The sequence below is a fragment of the Periplaneta americana genome, chromosome 4 (genome assembly GCF_040183065.1).
Source record: "Periplaneta americana isolate PAMFEO1 chromosome 4, P.americana_PAMFEO1_priV1, whole genome shotgun sequence".
NCBI lineage: Eukaryota > Metazoa > Arthropoda > Insecta > Blattodea > Blattidae > Periplaneta > Periplaneta americana.
This window is the reverse complement of record NC_091120.1, coordinates 25,298,881-25,320,707: the sequence shown is the minus strand read 5'-3', so window position 1 is coordinate 25,320,707 and position 21,827 is coordinate 25,298,881. Positions and strand designations below refer to the sequence as shown.

Below are 21,827 nucleotides of genomic sequence, written 5' to 3'. Positions count from 1 at the left end.
GGTGTGTTGGCCTGTCGGTCATAAATTTTATTACCCTGTTGACTAGGCAGAAGAGTCCCTTCAAAGATTTTCAATGCTTCACACCCGTATACTGTCGTAGCTAAACAGAGCGCAAGTGTAGTGATTTCCAGGTTAAAAAAAAAAAAAGTTGCGTAAAATGTGGCATTAACATTAAGTGATGAAGTAAAAGTTATCGAGATAAAGGAAAATTAGAAGCAAAGTCTATGTGAAATAATATTGAAGTACAGTTGTGGAAAACTCAGGTGTGACACTTTAAAAAATAAAGATCATAATGAGTGAGTGGCATGCGGCCAATATTGATGACACAAAAGGAACCAGAAAGCAACTGTTTATGTGGAAATAAATGAACTGTTGTGGGAGTGGGTTCTTCATGACCTTTCAAAGAACAAGCCAATTTCTGGATCTGTTCTGCAAAGCAAGCCATTGAACTGGGAAAGAAATGAAATAAACCAGAATTCAAGGCTTCTAATAGATGGCTCCTAGTCCAATTAATTAATAATGTGCAGTGATATGCAGTACAGTATTAGAGTATAGTGTTAGATATTAAATAGAATGAGATTAGTAAACTTTAGTAATGTTTAATGACTAATGAGTGAGTTACGATAATATTTATACACAAAATGAGATTTTAATCAAGATGATTCACCAATGTAATAAGCGACAGAAAGCTGATTTAATGCGATGAGTGTTAAATGGAATATTTTGTACTTCTTGCAGTTTGCGGCATGCCATTTTGTTTTTCATGTATATGAATGACAAAATATTCCATTTTAATGTCACACCTGAATAATACGGAAACCTGTCCACAACGGAAAAAAAATTAGGACCATGTCACTTCCGTCTTGAACAGGTTTCACTGTACCATTAAATATGTGCCAATAATAATACATAAAATGAAATATTGTTCACATTTCACATGCAAAAAATGTTTACTTTCCTTACTTTGGAATATCCTTTTTTCCTTTGGATCTTCGGTTTTTATCTTTTTCTTGCTTTTCAGATGCCTTTCTAGACGCTGGCTTGTGTAATGGCGACGGCCCCTGAGTTACTTCAGGCTCAGGAACTATCTGTGGTGCCGGGCGGGTTTCCTCTCGCTTACTAAAATGCAAAGAACGTTTAGTAAGGCTTAAGTACTGTATTTTCAAATCTTAACTCTTTAATGCAGGATGTTACACTTCAGACGAAATTCATGATACCCAGATTACAAATGTGAAGGGTACACGGGAATAACGATCAAGGCCCATCAAAAATCGAAATTGAGTTAATAATGCCATCTTATAGTGGAAAGGAAGTACTATCATGTGATCTAGCTAGTAATAATAATAATAATAATAATAATAATAATAATCCGTGGTGCTACAGCCCGTGAAGGGCCTAGACCGACCAGCCGGCTGCTGGCCTCACGCCCACATGCCGAAGCAGAGGTGGACGATCATCCAACCAGAATGCAGGTATCGTGTGGTTAGCACGATGATCCTCCCAGCCGTTATAGCTGGTATTCGCAACCGGATTTCGCTACCTATCGTAGCTCCCCAAGTGCATCACGATGCTGGGTGGGCACTGGTCCCATACACTGTCCGAAATTTCATGAGAAAATTTCTTCCCCCATGAGGACTCGAACCAGCGCGCATTCCGTAACGCGAGTCCTATGCGGGATGCCTTAGACCGCGACGCTACGGCGCGGGACGGTCTAGCTAGTAATAAGAAATAATCGTTCTTGACATTCCACTACGTCAATTTCTATTAAATACACACATAACAAAGTATTAAGTGCTTAAACTTTAAAATTAGTTTTTCTCGAAACTTTCTAAAATGGACCTTGATCGTTATTCCCGTGTACCCTTCATATGCTTCCAACAAATGCAACAAAGTCATAATTCATTACTATTCTATCATAATACAGTCACGAATACATTTCGATTTAAAGTAATTATTGATCCTAATAATATATTCAAATATAGTCAACTTTACTGTCTGATTTAAAATAAATTTGCGATTGATAGTTATTATGGAAAAGGGAATTTCCCTTCTGTTGTCAACACAACCACTCCGCTTGATCAATCAGGTTTAGTGTTGCAACCATGGAAATTACACAATTGCACAGTGTTCCTTGTTTCGATTTCACATACGAGGAGCATAGTATCAAGGTTAGGCAACTCCATTTTTTGCGATTTCGAGATATCAATTGTTTCTCATAGAATATTCTATGCTGCATTCGATTCTGTAACTGTTTAGATTAAAAAACGCACAGAACACAACGAAAATAGCACTTAATTGTGCGCTTTAGAATCGAAATGTAGACAACTCCACTGTGGCTTGATTTCAAATTAGGACAATTCCTTCAGTAGCCAATGAGAAGACCACATTCGTACCACCTTTTCCCATCACGCATCGCGAATCCAACATGGCTGATTGTTTATATAATCGGCTTGTAGATGAATAAGATGTACTGTTTTACGTAAATTTCCTTTGTAAAATTATGTTACATCTTTATTCCAATAAGAATATGGGAGTTCATGTCAAAGAAGTTCCTCAAAAGGAAGCGAGTAAGCTTCGTTTGGTTTCAAAAACAGATAACTCCATTTTAAATATGGCTTCATTTGGTTTCAAAAACAGACAATTCCATGATTTAGTTTCAGAGACGGACAACTCCACTTTTTAAACTGCGACCTGAATATTAATTTTAATCACATTTTGAGACTAAAATAGTAATATACGTTACAAGAGCGGTATGTTGACGTTTTCATGTTCGAGGAAAAGATTGAAAAAGCGAAATGTAGTTGAACTTTTTTAATTTCCTAGAACATGAAAACAAACATACCGCTCGTGTATCGTTTATTACATACCTGAAAGACGAATTTCTAATTAGTTGCAATGAAATCTCCATCTTGGTTTCTGTTTAATGACGGCAACTTCGGACCACCAAAATATCTTTCTTCAACATTGTTGCTATAAAATGTTTTCTGTGTTTACTATACTCCAGCAGGCCGTGATATACGTCTGTCTTTTTTTTTCCCCCAGTCTATAAATGCGAACTTAAAACAAACGGTAAGGTTATGTAATGATTTATTTTTCATTTTAATATTTTAACAATATTATTTATATAACATATTGCAGTAATAACATCGGCATCTGGAATCTTGTTGATTTTTTCACGGCTTCCTTAATGTTACTTGTATCAGGAATGCAATAAGTTTCGTGGAGTAGTAGACTTTACTTAATTTTTGCAAATATTTAAAAACAATAATTAACATTGCAATTTAGGTGAAATTGCAGTAGTAAGTTTCCAATTTATAATTATTACTATGTTAAACGTCTCTAAAAATAATATGTTAAAAGCCTAAAGCAGTCAAATGAATGTCGTGGTTAAGCGGTAAGAAGAGGGAAATTGTTATGTGTGTTACGTTGGGAATACTGAATGTGGTATTTCACACTTACTGCGTATTGGTTCTGTGCGGAAACCAAGCAAATACGCACGATCTCGCACAAAAATGTCTGTATGACCCATGAGAAAGTTTAAAAAAAATGTACGTATAACGGTGACATTGGTTTCCAAGGATCTAGTTTTTCACTTCTCCTGTAAAAAAGGCAAAAGTGGAGTTGTCCAACTTCGATACAAGCTCCTCATACAGTCCATCTACCTGATGTGTGGTGTGCCTGTTGCATTTCACGTTCGCTTCTAAATTTCCTTCATTGTGTCTGTAGTGTCATATCATTTAGCAATTACATAAATGGGAGTAGTGTAATATTGTTACAGTGAATTCTTTATGAAGTGTTATATTTATTTCGATGTTTGGTTTCCTTAATAGCACATATTGGATTTCATAATGCCTGAAGGAGGTGAAAACACAAGCGAAGGATTAGACCAAGAATTCTTTCTAGGGGGGATGGAAAGTGAGTCAGGAGTTCACGTCACAGCATTCCACTGCACAGTTGAACACGTAGGTTAGTGTATTTATTGTAGGAATATTTTGAAAAATTAAGTAACACTAGAAGAACTGTTAACAAATTTGTCGTGAGAACTGCTTACTTACAGTGCATGCATTATGTCTAGACACTCACCCACTCTTCCTACAGAGCTGCGCACGAGATCAGATGAGTCTACTTATGAATTATAAGGGAATGGGTTAGTCTTTGCCTTCAACTCAGTAGACACATGCCCGACCTCCCCTTCTACTCCTATCCCCTTCACAGAAACGTTCGCGTACTGCACATCGCGAGTGTCTTGACAAAATGCATGAGCTGTACTTACTTATGGCTTTTAAGGAACCCAGAGGTTCATTGCCGTCCTCATATAAGCCCGCCATTGGTCCCTATCCTGTGCAAGATTAATCCAGTCTCCATTATCATATCCCATCTCCCTCAAATCCATTTTAATATTATCCTCACATCTACGTCTCGGCCTTACCAAAGATCTGGTTTCCCTCCGGCCTCCCAATTAACACTCTATATGCATTTCTGGATTCGTCCATATGTACTACATACCCTGCCCATCGTGAGAACTACTACAGTCATGAAAACAAGCCATTCAAGTGAAAATATTTAATGGACAATCCCTCTATTCAAAAGTAACTGTGAACAGCACGCATTGTACTCTTCACCTGACATAATTAGGAACATTAAATCCAGACATTTGAGATGGGCAGGGCATGTAGCACGTATGGGCGAATTCAGAAATGCATACAGAGTGTTAGTTGGGAGGCTGGAGGGAAAAAGACCTTTCAGAAGGCCGTAGATGGGAGGATAATATTAAAATGGATTTGAGGGAGGTGGGATGTGATGATAGAGACTGGATTAATCTTGCTCAGGATACGGACCAATGGCGGGCTTGTGTGAGGGCGGTAATGAACCTCCAGGTTCCTTAAAAGCCATTTGTAAGTAAGTAACTGTGAATAGCAGGTTGTCGTTCAATACAAAGAGTATCCCATCAGTATTTAATCACAGCTCTTCCCTAGCTATTAAATTACTTGAGTCTAGGAACAAGGAATCATTGCAAAATGTTAATGTAACCCTGAAACTATAAGGAATGTAAGTAACTGATTAACTAGCGGACTTACTCGTGTTAATTATGTAAGTCTGTGCGGCTTACAGCTGTTTCGGTGCTTCATCACACCATCCTCAGAGCCTACTAGATCTTGGCGTCATCTCGAACTTCTCTGCCTGTTATGTGAGTGCGTTTGATTGTTGAAAGGTGTTGAAAAGTGGAGTCAAATATTGTGTGTGTACTGAAATTGATCTGTGTGTTGAGAATTTGATCGGGGTGTGTTTTAGTGTGTTTCGCATTGTTCTAGTGTGTTGAGTTTTTGGTTCTTTGGTTGTATGTGCAGGATTTTCATGTCCGCATTTATGTTATTGTATGTATGGTTAGCATTGGTTATGTGATCGGTGTAAAAACTAAAACACACCCCGATCAAATTCTCAACACACAGATCAATTTCAGTACACACACACTATTTGACTCCACTTTTCAACACCTTTCAACAATCAAATGCACCCACATAACAGGCAGAGAAGTTCGAGATGACGCCGAGATCTAGTAGGCTCTGAGGATGGTGTGATGAAGCACCGAAACAGCTGTAAGCCGTACAGACTTACATAATTAACACGAGTAAGTCCGCTAGTTAATCAATTACTTATATTCAAGTGTTAAACGTAGTGTACACAAGATTCAAAATGGATCATAAGGAATGCTTTATACCTAACCTCAAATTGCAACACGAAGTATAAGGAATTCTATATACTGTGTAATTTCTCTTAAGTGATCTTGAAGAAATGATAGACAGGAGGAGACTCCAACTGTTTGGAGCTATACCAATGGACAGGAGGGAAGATCCTCTCATAGAAGTGAAGCTCTGGACCTCATACAGGACACACAGCTTGAATTGTTATGAAAGAACTTCTCACTGAACACCTCTTGATTGTCTTCATCAATAAAATACTAAATTATGAACAACGTCTAATTTGCAATGACCAGTATACCATAATGAATAAAGAATATCTGTTTCATTGCCGTAAACTGGATCCCAACTTCCAGAAACTGAACTTCCCTGGATTATCCTGCAATGCCAGAAGACTTGATAGATTCATCTCCTCAAATCTCGCCCTCAGAAAACAACAATAGCTGACTTCTTTCCCTACTCTGATCGCTAAAGACATCACGACCTCTTTGAATAGAGCAAGACACAAGAAGAAGCAGCAGCAGCAGCCCATCACGGACTCACTAGAAGCGGAAAAACCAGCCACAGCCTGTCTACCATTCACAGGGAGGTTGTCGGGAAAGATAAGCAGATTATGCAAATCTAGTCTTTCAGGTAAAGCTCCCTGTAAAGCAGATTTGAATAATTTCAAGGCAAAAATTGTTCTGGGGCCGGGTATCAATCCCAGGACCTCTGGTTGAACGTACCAGCGCTCTACCAACCCGGCCCCGGAACAATTTTTCCCTTGAAATTATTCAAATCTACTTTACAGGGAGCTTTACTCGAAAGACTAGATTTGCATAATATATACGTCACTGTGTACGTTAACAGAAAACCACAATTCCAAGTCACACAGAGATTGTGTGCACTCGATGTGGGTCTCTAGCATTTCGTCAGCCCACGCGAGTTGTGTGGATATAAAGGGAAAAGTTGAGATGGTGTCGGGTGGAGTTCCCGGGTAGCTCAGTTGGTAGAGCGCTGGTACGTTCAACCAGAGGTGCCGGGATCGATAGGATCGATACCCGGCCCCGGAACAATTTTTCCCTTGAAATTATTCAGATAAGCAGATTGCTCTACAAGCATGGAATAAAAACAATCCACAAACCTCCGCCAAAAATTAGGAGTAAGGTCAGATCAGTAAAAGACGATCTAGGCCTCAGAATACCAGTGATCTACCGAATTCCTTGTGAATGTGAGGCTGTTTACATTGGACAGACGGGATGCACAATAACTACGCGTCTTTCGGAACATCAAAGAAGCATCAGATTGATGCAGCCTGAAAAATCCGGATTGGCTGAACACTGTATTGAAAAAAGCCATAGGACTAATTTTAATAACACCGAGGTCCTGGCGAAGTGTTCGGGCTACTGGGATAGAAGAGTAAAGGAAACCTTGGCCATAGCGGCGAAACGCAGTAACCTGAATAAGGACTCGGGTCTCCAACTAAGCGCAGCATGGGCACCGGCTATTAAATTTCTCAATGCCCAGACGACAGGCCATCATCAACGGAGGACACATAAGAACTCGTCTGCCGAGCCCATCGTGAGACCCGCAGTCAATCAGCCGAAAAGCACAATGCAAGACGACACGTCGACCGCGTTCGCGCCGCGGTCCGCACCAACAAGAGCCAATCAGCGCACAGCTCCTCCCTCTGGCACTATAAATTAAGGAGCTGGGTACCCCTAGATATCATTTAACCCTGAAGATGAGGAAGATGGATATCCTCGAAACGTCAGTGGATCACCAACTTATGACCTGGCTAGAAGCCCGAGAAAATTTCGAATTATCACGTCACCAGGAAAGCTTCAGTAGTTATTACTACTCTCATCTGTTTATATGTCGAGAATGTAACTAATACTTCATGGGCGTGGGTTTACAAATTATAATATTATTACAGTTAATATTTAAACACCAAATTAATAATTCGTGTTTTACTACAACAGTTAAAATTATACGACTTTATAGTACCAAGACTGGTGCTCCTGTGCCACGCTCCGTAGTACATCTTCGTTTTTCGTTACTTTCATTCCGGATGTCGATGCCTCACATTTTTCAAATCCCATAGCTATCAACTTTTCTGTTGCTTTCTGCACATTGTTATCACAATCTGAGAGAATTTCCAGAAGTAAAGTATCTTCTGTTTTAGGAAATACACTTTTCAAATATCCAATCCTGAAGCAGAAACACAGAAGTAAGTTTGTTGTTACAGAAATAGATTATTTAACATTTTCGAAAAGAGTTTCAAGAGTAAAGTCAGGAAAAATATCCTCTAAAGAATATAAGCTCATCAGCCAAGATGGTGCAGACACAGAATGAGAAGAGATGAAACTGAAAATAATAAAGAAGTCTTTTGCCAGTGCTCAATACTATCCAGAAGAAATAAGAAAGGCCACAGTGTTTGTGCAGTGATGAAATAAGGAAGAACATGAGGAAACGTGTAACTTTGTGTTGAGGAAACTGTGTATCTCACAGAAACATTCCAATATAACAGTAATAATTCTTTCCATCACACATATACGAAATTCCTATGAAAAGACAGAAAAGGTAATTGCTTGTAACTGTACAAGAAAATCCTCCATTTAGCTTATAAACAACAGATGAATAGTCAATGCACAGTGTAGTCTGAAACTTTAAACCAAAATTTTTTATCACAAATCCATTTTAAGGGAACACTTCACTAAAAATGACAAATTTTTTCCTAACTTTTTTCTTTCAACCAAATTTTGAGAGCATCTTTGTTATGTAAAGGATTAACAAAATCCAAATTTTGAACTCCCACATATTTTTGGCTTTTTAATTTTTTTTCTATTCTTTTTTTAAATATTTTCAAACCCAAGTTTTAGTAGATCTCGATTTTTAAGTTTTTTTTTTTTTTTTTATTTCAAGACATAGAGAAACATTTTCATTAGAGATGAACAAAACTGCCGCTCTCACTCACTGTGTTCGTTGCATTTGTCTTTCGAGTCTCATCTCGTAACTTTTCTGCGCTTCGAGTCTTGCTCATCATTCTCGAAATAGCATTTGGCCAGCATGGAGAGATTTCGTAACTTTGAATAACATACGTCATTGAAATAAATAGCATTAGAGATGTTTAATTGATACAAAAAGACAAAACAAAACAATATCATAGTTATCAAAATGTTCTGGTTCTATTATCAAATATTAATTATAGTATGATAAATAGAAAAAAATTCTGAAATAAATTTGCATTTCTAAGAAACATAACGTTAAATAAAGCATTCATATTTTTTTTTTTACTTGAGATTGAACACTTGATCTCAAACGTACAAAAAAAAATCCTAGCCTTTTAATAAGGGCCTAATAATTAAATAAAGATTGGGGAACGGATTATTATACATTGAAAGATAGAGATGATGTTTCAAATAGGCTACTTGATTGTTTATACATATATAACAGCTGCCAAAAATAGATAAAAGTTCAGTCTGATATAAAAAATTGTGGCAACTCAAGGCTACTTGATGTTCGAAAGTTGACCACTCCCGATGTCTTGAAAGTTCGCTTAAGCAGTCAACGATGTAGCCAATACTGTTGTGAGGGTTTTCAGCTTTGTGGACGCTGTTACTCTTGCTTTCTTGATCATTGTTCAACTTTAGTTTCTATGCATTCATTTTATGAAATATCTCATTCATTCACTCTGAAAAAGTTTTGAAATTTTAAAAATGTTATTTTTCCTATAATTCATGAAAAAAAAATTAATAAATAAATTTGCAGCATTTCTCAGAAAATAAATGCATAGAAACATGCAGCTACCTCATAAATGCTGGCAGTAAAAATTTCATCCAGATTGATTAATATTTGGCATAAAAAAAGTTGGTGTTGAATCAATAAAAATAAACTTACGGAAAAATGGATTTGAAAGTAAAATGAATATTCATGTAAATTAAAATTCTCTTCTGCTATATTCATCTAGTAACTTCAGGGAGCCAGCTTTAAAACAAAAAATTACTGTACTAGATTTGTAATCAGAAATGTGTAAAAAAGAATTCTTTGGTGAAAAAATAATTTTGACAGCTCTTTAAATGCCATGTCCCTTTGCAGCCTTAATTACAAGATTAACATATTTGTAATCAGAATTGAACTAAATCCATTTGGGGTATGAAAATATATATTCTAAAGAAGTGAAATAGTCAATAAATTTTTTTTTGGAAAATTTTCATGATTTTCAATGGAGTCTCCCCTTAAAGATACTATGCTCAAAGACACATTCTTCATAACTTACTAGGAGAGGTCTTGTAAATTTTCCCACATAACAGACAACCAACACATTTTTTAATCACTGTAAAGCAATTATTACCTGTTCAGTGATTATACAAGTGTTAAAAGAGTGTATTCAAGGATGAAGAACATGTTTAAAATGTGAATTAACATGCAATAGTCAAAGGGAAGTAAAGACTTACACTTGTTTTTCTTTTGCAGTTGATGGTTCTCCTGTCTTAACTTTTTCCTCCTCTTGTACCATTATATTCAATATCTGGCTAGCTCTCTCTTCATCAAAATCAACACTGTCTAATGCTATGGTGATGACACGTTCAGGGATGTCTGGATATTTTTCTTGCAATCTTGCTTTCACTATAAACATAAATAAAATTAGGTATATTTTTAAATTTAAGTCTCCAAATACATAATACAATTGAAGAACTTGCCACAAAAACGTTGCACAATCCATTTAGCTAAGTTTTCAGGAGAGAGAAATAATAAAATAACTCTGCATTGTTCACACTTCTGGATGATTTAATGCAATTATTGTTATAATGTGTGAAAAATTTAAGACACAAACAGGGAATATTATAAGTTTTTAAGTATACTCTATCCATATCCTGTAGTCAAAAACACAAAAATGTTGTATATCCTGAGGAAACTTCAAAAACACAAAAATGTTGCATATCCTGAGGAAACTTAATACACAATATTGGAACATGCCTCAAGTCAGTTATTTTCAGAAAATAATACATAATACGCAAAAACCACAAAGTTTACACATACTGATTAATCATACACTAGTGTGGCCATCCTTCTAGCTGAACAAAATATAATTCAAAATCAAAGTGCTTGAAACTGAACATACAATATCCAAACATGCAACATTAGTCAGTTATTTTCCGAAAACTAAAAAATAATACATAATATGCAAAAATTAAAAAGTTTACACATGTTGACGAATCATGAACTAGTGTAGTTATCCTTCTAGCTGAACAAAATTTCATTCAAAATCAAAGTGCTTGAAACTGAACACACAATATCCAAACAAAATCTGTGCTTCAGTGGCTGGTCATGATAATATCTTTGAAAAATATTGGAGTGCAAGAGGTCAAATGACTTCATTGTCAAATGCCTGGCATCAGAAAACAACAACAACAATATCCAAACATGCAACATTAGTCAGTTATTTTCCGAAAACTAAAAAATAATACAATAGCAAAACCTAAAAAGTTTACACATATTGATGAATCATACACTAGTGTGGCCATCCTTCTAGCTGAACAAAATATAATTCAAAATCAAAATGCATGAAACTGAACACACAATATCCAAACATGCAACATTAGTCAGTTATTTTACGAAAACAATAAAAAATAATACATAATACGCAAAAACTAAAAAGTTTACACATACTGATGAATCATACACTAGTGTGGCCATCCTTCTAGCTGAACAAAATATCATTCAAAATCAAAGTGCATGAAACTGAACACAAAATATCCAAACATGCAACATTAGTCAGTTATTTTCCGAAAACAATAAAAAATAATAATAATAAGCAAAAACTAAAAAGTTTACACATACTGATGAATCATACACTAGTGTGGCCATCCTTTTAGCTGAACAAAATATAATTCAAAATCAAAATGCATGGAACTAAACACAAAAATCCAAACATGCAACATTAGTCAATGTTTTAAGAAAATATTAATAGAAACTAATACATAATGATCAAACAAAAAGCGTTTACATTGTTGCAGGGTCACATAGTACAGTAACAGCTCTTAAATGAAATAAACAATCATTCACTGTGAACACAGATTTTGATAGAAAGTTCGATACTGTGGTTCCAAATATTCACACATGCTCATTAGGTAATTTTTCTTCTGAATGCTGAAAATGATCGTTCAACATCACATGAGTTTTGGACAAAATTTTAGTGTTCAAATTGTAAGTTCATAAGATGCAGATTCAAGTGAGCAACACTTTTTTGGAACAACACCTTCTTTACTTTGAGCACAGTGCTGTAACCAGGATTTTTTTATAGCATCATCTCTAATTTTATCTTGACAGCCTCAACAGTGGGTCCTTGTCCATGGAAAATATGTTTTATTAAATTTTCTACTACTTTAAATAATTTTGCAGAAGGCACAAAGAACGAATGCAAGCACACAAACCGCACACAAAATACAACAAAATCACTCTGACTGCTGGCATCCCAACCAAGAATAAGACGTGCAACAGAGAAAAGGTGGGTGGGGTGTGTTAGAGTTAGATAGGTAAGAATGTCTGGATATGCTTCTTATTGTGCAGTAGTTCAAGAGAACAAAAGCAGGGATTGGTTCTTTTGGTTTTCCATTCACTTTTCTTAACTTGTACCAAAAGAGGCAAACACACACTACTCAGCGAAAATTATTTTACTTGGCTTTCTGATGTATACCAGGCATGAAAGATTACACTGGTCAACAAAATTAAACATATGTTTTGTTAAAAGATAAAGAATAGGTGATTCTTATAGCATTTTTCGTGCTGATTTCAGATCTGTTTTCAAAATATTTCTATCACCCAGGATGTTTGAGTAATTATATGAAATATACTTCGGACTTTTCTAGTACTGATACCTTGTAACATTTTCACCTAACATCATATTTACCTAAAATGTGTGTGAAATACATTTTACACTATACTTCGCTTGAGAAACATCTCTTTTGAGTGTCCAGCAGTAGTCTGACAGAATATTTGGGCTCCATTTTTCCTGGTAGCGCCTTTCCATTTCAGAAAAATCCTGATGAAAATGCTCCCCATGTTCGTCGCTCACTACCCGAAGGTTTTGAGGAAAGAAAAAATAGAGAAGAATCCAAGAAGTTATTTTGAGATATAAATGATACCCCATCACTTTATAGTTCTGAATCAGCTCACTGACAAATTCTCTGTAATCTTCTGACCTGTGGTTCCTAGAAAGTAACAGTCTGTTGAATGATCCTTAGGTTCTCAGCATATCATTGGAACCGGAAAAAGCATCTGGTGGCATTCTTTTAGCCAATAAGTTGAGCTAATAGAATTACATGGAGCACAACAGATTTCAGTGGCCCAGTTCCTGTCCTCATCTATTTTGCAATGAAAAGAACATTCGTAAGCTCTTTTAATTAGTGTAGTAAAATTCACCTATATACTTTCAAAGTAAATTAACCACAAATGTAACGAAAATTGTTTGTGATTTACACAGTATTTCAAGGTATGTTTCACTTTATAAGATACATTTACTACACTTAAAATTAGGACAAAGAAAACACTGGTTATGAAACTTGTTTCATGATTGTAAGTTCCAACTCAACTGAGAATTAATACTAACTCTAGCAGTCTTATGAGGAATAAAATTCATGTTTATGACTTCTGACTTGACAGGCAACAGTGATCTAACGTTATAGGTAAATTGTTAAAGCTATAAAATTAAATATTTGAAATATTTTCTTTCCAGTACCATGTTAAGGACTGCATGTAGCAATAAAAATAAATCAATTCTTCTAAAATTACAAAAAAGTAGTGGGTGGTAGAAAAATTCTGACTTCATTTTTGGAATCATCAGACGACATTACATAAGAAACAGCAGACACTGTACATTTAAACAAAATCATTGTTGACTAGTGTTATTAATTAGAAGGTGACTGCGCCATCAAAATAAGATTATTATCTGCCGTACACAGCTACTTTTCTCAGTCTCAACAATGTATCCAATATCTCTTGGCACTCGGAAGGCAATAGCATGCATGTTGATAGCAAAAACACCATGCCAAAGATCCTGCTTCAAGCGATCGCCTGGTTTTATGTTCATAAATAAAAGGATTAACGAAATTCTTACTTTTTTGCTTCTCTTCCAAGCTCTTCATGCGCGGGGGAGGGGTAGGTGTTGCTGACCGGTGCTCTTGTGCCAGTTTCTGTTGTTCTTCTTCTTTTTTCCTTAATGTCAATCTGGGTGGCGGTGTATCACGTTTTTCAAATCCCATAGCTATCAACTTTTCTGTTGCTTTCTGCACATTGTTATCAGAATTTGAGAGAATGTCCAGAAGTAAAGTCTCTTCTGCTTTAGGAAATACACTTTTCAAATACCTGTTGGAATACAATTGTAAATATTTATACCTCAAATAAACCCTAAGCAAGATCACAAAGTGTAATGGCTATGTCGGATTCAAAACAGCATGCCAACTCTAAACATTATTATCCTTGTGGTGCAAACGTAACAATGGATACCGTACATAAGATATATATGACACTATAAATGTACAACATTGTTTACAAACATCCATCACCATGTACAAGTAGCCAAAATGTGAAAATGTGTGTTGAGAAGCAGAACACAAAGTTCACCTCTTTTTACAGAACTTACAAATTTTAATCAATTGTAAGGGTGCCAGCGAGGTAAAATTAATGGAAAGTGTTCACATACTATGAACATTGCATCACAATGTGCAGTTCGACAAATTTCTCATTATCAAACTGAATACGAGTATCTACAATTACTCATATCATATTCATAAAAAAAAGAAATAGGACCATGGCGTAAGACAGAGAAGCTTGGAGAAAAATTGTGATTGAGGCCAAAAATCTTCTGAGGTTTGATGCGCCACAGTGATTGATTAAAGATTAAAGATGATCTGTTTTCAGGAATTAATGACCATTATTATTTAAGTAAATGGAGAGTTGGAGTTATATGCCCATTACACAAGAAGGGAGACCAGATGATTTGCTCTAATTATAGAGGAATAACGTTATTAAACACCACTTATAAGATATTCTCCAGAATCTTACACAACAGGCTATTACCATACACAGAAAGGGCCATAGGAAATTATCAAGCTGGCTTCAGAAGCGGAAAATCGACAATTGATCAAATTTTTATTTTAAGACAAATTATTGAGAAAACATATGAACAAAATATTGAAACCCATCACTTGTTTGTTGATTTTTCAACGGCATATGACAGTATCAATAGAGCCGAGCTCTATAATGCGATGGCAGAACTGAACATTCCGAAGAAGCTGGTGAGAGTAGTTAAAGCATGTATGGATGACAGTCAGTGTCAAATAAAGATCCAATCTGAACTATTAGACTTATTTCAAACAACTAAGGGTCTAAGACAGGGCAACTCACTAGCTTGTCTTTTATTTAATATTGCCCTTGAAAAAGTGATAAAGGATGCAGATATACAAACTAGAAGTACAATACTCTATAAATCATCCCAAATAGTGGCCTATGCTGATGATATAGATATCATTGGTCGATCTGAGGAGAATGTTAAGAGAACATTTACTGCTTTAGAAACAGCAGCCCAAAAAATGGGGCTGAAATTTAACGAACAGAAGACCAAGTACATGATTGTTGGATGCAAAAAAACAAAAAAGATACGTGATAACAACAACCCATCTAAAAATTAATCAATATAAATTTCAGAGGGTCTCTAGTTTTGTATATCTGGGCTCACTAATCAATGACACCAATGATATTAGCGAAGAAATTGATAGAAGAATTCAAAGTGCTAATAAAGCATATTTTTTTTTATTACTGAGCACTTTAAGTCAAGACTCCTTACAAGGGAAACAAAATGCAATATTTATAATGTTCTGGTAAAACCTGTATTAACATATGGCAGTGAAACGTGGACCCTTTCAAAGACTAATATGTCAAGATTGAGATCCTTTGAAACTAAAATTTTAAGGAAGATATATGGCCCAATATGTGATAATGGAGAATGGCGAATAAGATACAACTTTGAACTTTACCAACTATATAAGTCCCCTGATGTGGTTACAGTTATTAAAATAGCAAGATTGCGATGGGCAGGACATGTGCAAAGGATGGCAGATCATGAGATACCCAAGAAAGTTATGGGGAATAAATTTGAAGGAAAAAGGAGTGTAGGACGACCAAGACTGCGATGGATGGATGGAGTGTTGGAGGATTTAAAGAAAGTGGGAATTAAAGGGTGGTGGTTGGTTGTCAGGGACAGAGATACATGGAAGAGAGTTCTAAGGGAGGCCGAGGCTCAAATTGGGCTGTAGCGCCGATGATGATGATTATTTAAGTAAATTATAATTTGCAGACATTTTAGAACTATAATTTTTAAGCTGATGTAATTAGTCCTAAGTAGCTCAATATAAATTTCATGTGAAAACTGTAACAGAACATTACATTCAAGAGTGTAAAATTTACAAATAAAATTTGTACATTGATATTTTTTTTGTTTAATGTACATTAATAGTTCTAAATAAAGGTTTATTATTAGATTACATATTTCATGAACATTCATTATCTGAGACTTAACACGAAAATCAATCAAATATAAAAATTATCATAATGCATCTGAAGATAAATGTCTGCAACAACACACTGTAAATAATTATAATTACGGAAATATTTTGAAATATGGCTGCAAAAGGGTATCTGTCGATACAGGGGGGAGAGCCATTAATCCTTCCCATTGAAGGCTTTAAGGAACCAACCTGGACAAATACCCAATGTCCCATCCCTACCTTCCTGTAGTGCAGCTGTTAGTAAGCATAATTTTACGAGCTGAACTAAAGGGAGGGGCTACTCATCAATTAGCACTGGTCAGCTTGATGAGTTAATGACTGAATTTGGTGTAATTTTCCTCTATTCAATACCTAATTCCCTCTTTACCCTTTCCTATCCAGTCCTCTGACTGAACTCTTACTTTCTTCGACCCCGATGGCATTAGAGCATTCGAGACCTAGGGGTTCATTTCCCTTTCCTTCCTCCTCTTTCTACTTTTCTGTTCCTAGTGCTGACCTGCTATGGCACTAAAATCGTCCTCCAGTGGCTTAAGGAGGGAAAGCTGGTGATCAACAAGATCTCCCAACTAGGTCCAGTGGACCCGTCGACCAACAGCAGATGTGGTCCTCCAGACATTCTGGGGGTTGTGTGTGAATGAAGTAGCCACCAAAACATTAAAATATGGTGTTCACTTAAATCGGCTACAACTTGCCATTTTCAGTCCCCTAACTGCCCATTGTGCAACTCAAACCAAGAAATGGATTCGGAACACCTCAATCTGTGCTTCAGTGGCTGGCCATGATAATATCTTTGAAAAATATTGGAGTGCAAGAGGTCAAATGACTTTATTGTCAAACGCCTGGCATTAGAAAACAACAACAACATATTTTGAAATATATTTTAAATCTAATGGTTCAGTCTTTGGTATGGTTCACAAAACACAAACAAATTACTAACATTTTGGCCACAAGTGCTGTACATTTTCACTTATACAGAAGCAACACATGCACATTACAGCCATGCCATAAGCACATGGATGAAAATAAACAAAATATAACTTAAATGATAACATAAAGTTGTGGTTTCAGATATAATATTGACGTTCTGATGCCTCTTGTTTTAAAAGTAATTTACAGTTTTAAAAATTAATAAACATAAATTTTGTTGTGTGTTTTTCCTATTAAGAATTAGACTGAAATTTAAATATACTGATTGTCCAATTACTATAAATGAAACAATCGTAACGAAGCTCGAAACTTTCATGTTTAATATTTATAATAATTCCTTGCCCAACTTTACAGTTATCACCACCAAGATAATGTAATAAAATAAAGTATACAAAGGAATGGTTCCTACACATCCAACTGTTTCTCGAATATACCTGTTTAAAAAAATACGGAAATAAATGAAAACAAAAATAAAAATGTTCTTTTACTGTACTACAATGGAATATGAAGCATTCAAATAAAATATACTACTGTCTAGCAAGATCAAATTACCAGGATTTCTCAAGTAGCATCATGTTGCCTTGGGAGAAAGAGAGCAATGTTACTTAATACTAGAGGTCGTTCAGTCTGCTACAACACTCCCTAAAGGAATGACACTTTCTATTAATACCTTAGCTTTAATAGTATGTGCTGCATATTTAATACAGCAAATGTTTCGTTATTAGCGACTTCGTGAGAATCCCTGATACACAGCATACAGAATCCATGCGATACTAAGGGGAACATGTAGGAGGCCTGAAACAAATACAAACTACAGGAGTTAAATATGAACCTCAGTTTCATCTTGGGGGAAGAATGGGGTCGTCTGTATACGTCTCCAATTCTTGGTGAACCAATATAACTTCCACTGGCACCCGAACCAGGACGAGGTATGGGAGAGCCAGTACGAGGACTGTCACGCAATCCGAGTGGAGGTGTCATCTGCAAAGCAGAAATCCCTCCAATGCCTGGCGCATGAAAATGCCTGCCTTGAAGAGGTGGGGTGGCATATGGCCCAGGAGTGCTAATGGGATGCTTTTCCACCTGCAGTGCACTCATTACCACTGCTTCACGATTATGATACCTGAAATTGTTGCATGAACAATAATACGACAAGAAAATACACACAAAACTGAAAAATTATGGTTCGATTGGTACATATGAAAAGAGTGGTTTATGGTTCTATTGTTGGAGTTAAATCAAGGTCACACCTCGAGCAGATATGAGGACACAATACGAACAGAATTTTAGTTTGGTGACCTGAAAACAAAACAGATACTACTAGATGGATAAAAGGAATATAACAAATACAGAATTTGGAGATGTGATTCATCACTATGAATGATATATTAGCCAACTACAGGTATTAAAGAAACACTAGTACACTGAGCTGTTACCATATTTGTCATTCTTAATTCAAACGTGGGTATTCTGTAACATTTTTCCCTTAAATATTCTTTGTCCATCATAAGAAATATATTTTGTTCTTAGCCTTCCTAAACTACTGCAAACAACTGTTGTTTGAGTATATCAGTTTTCTTCTTCTTTCTTTCTTTTTTTTTTTCTTAGTCATATAGGAATATCAAGATGTTATGCTTGAATAATTGAAATACAGTATATCATTGTATTTATTAGCTGAAAGGTAATGCAGATAACAGAACAAAACTTACCGCTTACTAGAGTAATGGTACAAAAGTATCATATATCTGTTATTTTTGTAGGATTATTTCTTAAATAAAATTCAATGTTGACAAAAATATTACAAATAAATACTGAATAAAATCATATACAGTAGAACCTGCTAGTCCGAACTAATTGGGACCAGAGCCTGTGAAAATTTCGAATTAAGCGAGAGACAAATATGTAAGCAGGGAAACCATGCTTTATCCCCTGACAGATTATCATAATGGTATAGAAAACAAAGATTAATTCATTCACTAGTTCTGCAGTGCTTGGGAAAAGTGACATAAGTCAGTTTCCACAAAAATTTTTTATTAATTTATCGACAACTTACGGAACATCTGCTCACTTGGGAAAAGAGACATAAGTATCTCTCAAAATTAGAATAATTCATACAGAAGAAAATCAAATCGACATAAACCAATGTAAAGACAGTTTTTTCCTTTTCTGTAAAATTAACATTTTTGACTTGTGCCACTTTTCCTGAGCACTACACAGTTATGAAGTAAGTTGTATTAAGTATTGGTATATTTTCAGTCTCTAAACACTGTAGTATTAAAATGAATTTCAGTTTAAATAAACTTTTCTTCCTTCCTCTTCTCTTTTTTCCCTTTCTTGGCATGTTTTGGTTGTCTGGAATTTCGGATTAGCAGGGTTCTATTGTACATAAGGCAACAACATAATTCTAAATTAATGCATCACAATGAAGATTCAACGAAATTAAGAATTCTTTTGATACTACACAAAGAAAAGTGCTGATATCCTTTTCTATACGTAACTTATTAAATGCATTTGCATTCGCAAAGAAGTATTTCATATTATGAAAAACCTTTACAATTATTTTGAGTACGATTAGTAATAAAAAATCTTGTTTTATGTGAACAATATTTAAAAAAAATCTATTACTTTAAGATAATTAGCAGACATTTTCTCCACATAAATTACACTTTTAACAATTCCACTTAATGCTAGACTTCTGCAAATTGTGCAATTCAGTATGGACCGTGACACCAATATGTGAAGGGGAAATTCAGAAGGTTTGATACCCTTACTGAACTGAACTTGGCTGGGAAGGACTGCCACATTCTCCATATAGCCCAAATGTACCCCCTTGTGGCTATTACCTTTTAGGGCAGCCAAAGAAATGTTTAGGAGGCAAAATATTTGCAATGAATGACCTGGTAATGAAAGAAGTGCCGAAATAGCGTACAACCATCAAAGATGTTCTTATTGAAAATAGTCGTGGTTAAAACTTTTGTGCATTATGTAATGTGCAAAAATGAAAGAATAAATTTGACCTTCTCATAAGGATAAGTACTGGTACAAATAACAATCAACAATAATAATAATACTTACTTACTTACAAATGGCTTTTAAGGAACCCGAAGGTTCATTGCCGCCCTCACATAAGCCCGCCAGCGGTCCCTATCCTGTGCAAGATTAATCCAGTCTCTATCATCATATCCACCTCCCTCAAATCCATTTTAATATTATCCTCCCATCTACGTCTCGGCCTACCTAAAGGTCTTTTTCCCTCCGGTCTCCCAACTAACACTCTATATGCATTTCTGGATTCGCCCATACGTGCTACATGCCCTGCCCATCTCAAACGTCTGGATTTAATGTTCCTAATTATGTCAGGTGAAGTATACAATGCGTGCAGTTCTGCAATGTGTAACTTTCTCAATTCTCTTGTAACTTCATCCTACTTAGCCCCAAATATTTTCCTAAGCACCTTATTCTCAAATACCCTTAACCTATGTTCCTCTCTCAGAGTGAGAGTCCAAGTTTCACAACCATACAAAACAACCGGTAATATAACTGTTTTATAAATTCTAACTTTCAGACTTTTTGACAGAAGACGAGATGACAAAAGCTTCTCAACCAAATAATAACAGGCATTTCCCATATTTAGTCCACGTTTAATTTCCTCCCGAGTGTCATTTATATTTGTTACTGTTGCTCCAAGATATTTGAATTTTTCCACCTCTTTGAAGGATAAATCTCCAATTTTTATATTTCCAGTTCGTACAATATTCTGGTCACAAGACATAATCACATACTTAGTCTTTTCGGGATTTACTTCCAATCATATCGCTTTACTTGCTTCAACTAGAATTTACGCGTTTTCCCTAATCGTTTGTGGATTTTCTCCTAACATATTCACGTCATCCGCATAGACAAGAAGCTGATGTAACCCGTTCAATTCCAAACCCTCTGTGTTATCCTGAACTTTCCTAATGGCATATTCTAGAGCAAAGTTAAAAAGTAAAGGTGATAGTGCATCTCCCTGCTTTAGCCCGCAGTGAATTGGAAAAGCATCAGATAGAAACTGGCCTATACGGACTTAATAATAATAATTATAATAATAATAATAATAATAATAATAATAATAATAACACGATGATAGTACCAGTAGTTGTACTATAATTAACAGTTACGTTGCTATGGAATTAAAAAAAAAAAAACACTATAGGAGTGTCAAATCACCATCTGTGGAGAGTCAGATTCAACAATTCTAATCACATTGTTTTGTCTAAAAATAACACTCACATATCTGTATAACTCATATAATTTATAGCTCATACCTCATTTAGCATTTTCATATATTAATGTCAATCTAAAATAAATGTAACTTGCCTTGCTTCATATTAAGGAAATGTAGAAATGACAAAATTATGAAGGAAGCTCTTCTCACATTTTATGTGTCATAACAGCAACTAACAGAAAAGGCTAATTCATGCTTTGGAAGTTCTTATCACTCCAGATTACGCGATAGGTTTAATCAATGTTTGCAACTGATAAAGCAGGTGCGTCACTGTGGTCAAACTTTCTCAACTTTCCCTATTGCAATTAAGATTATTAAGGACGGAACTTCAACTTCATCATATATTTAGGTTTGGTTATTATACAAAGTATAATGGTAAGATATATG

At 35.5% G+C, this 21,827-nt stretch overlaps 1 protein-coding gene across 4 annotated transcripts in view; it reads right to left on the bottom strand.

Annotated features, from left to right (window-relative positions):
• LOC138697623 (uncharacterized) overlaps nt 1-21,827 on the bottom strand; it is a 55,572-nt gene that overhangs the window by 8,371 nt on the left and 25,374 nt on the right. For 2 of the 4 annotated variants that reach the window (XM_069823026.1, XM_069823027.1), the window contains 5 exons: nt 18,006-18,296; nt 13,798-14,045; nt 10,136-10,307; nt 7,686-7,889; nt 964-1,119 (listed from right to left, as the gene is read on the bottom strand). In XM_069823026.1, the coding sequence (XP_069679127.1) occupies nt 964-1,119; nt 7,686-7,889; nt 10,136-10,307; nt 13,798-14,045; nt 18,006-18,296 (1,071 nt within the window). The remainder of the gene's footprint in view (nt 1-963; nt 1,120-7,685; nt 7,890-10,135; nt 10,308-13,797; nt 14,046-18,005; nt 18,297-21,827) is intronic. The other 2 variants (XM_069823028.1, XM_069823029.1) reach the window with 2 other exon arrangements.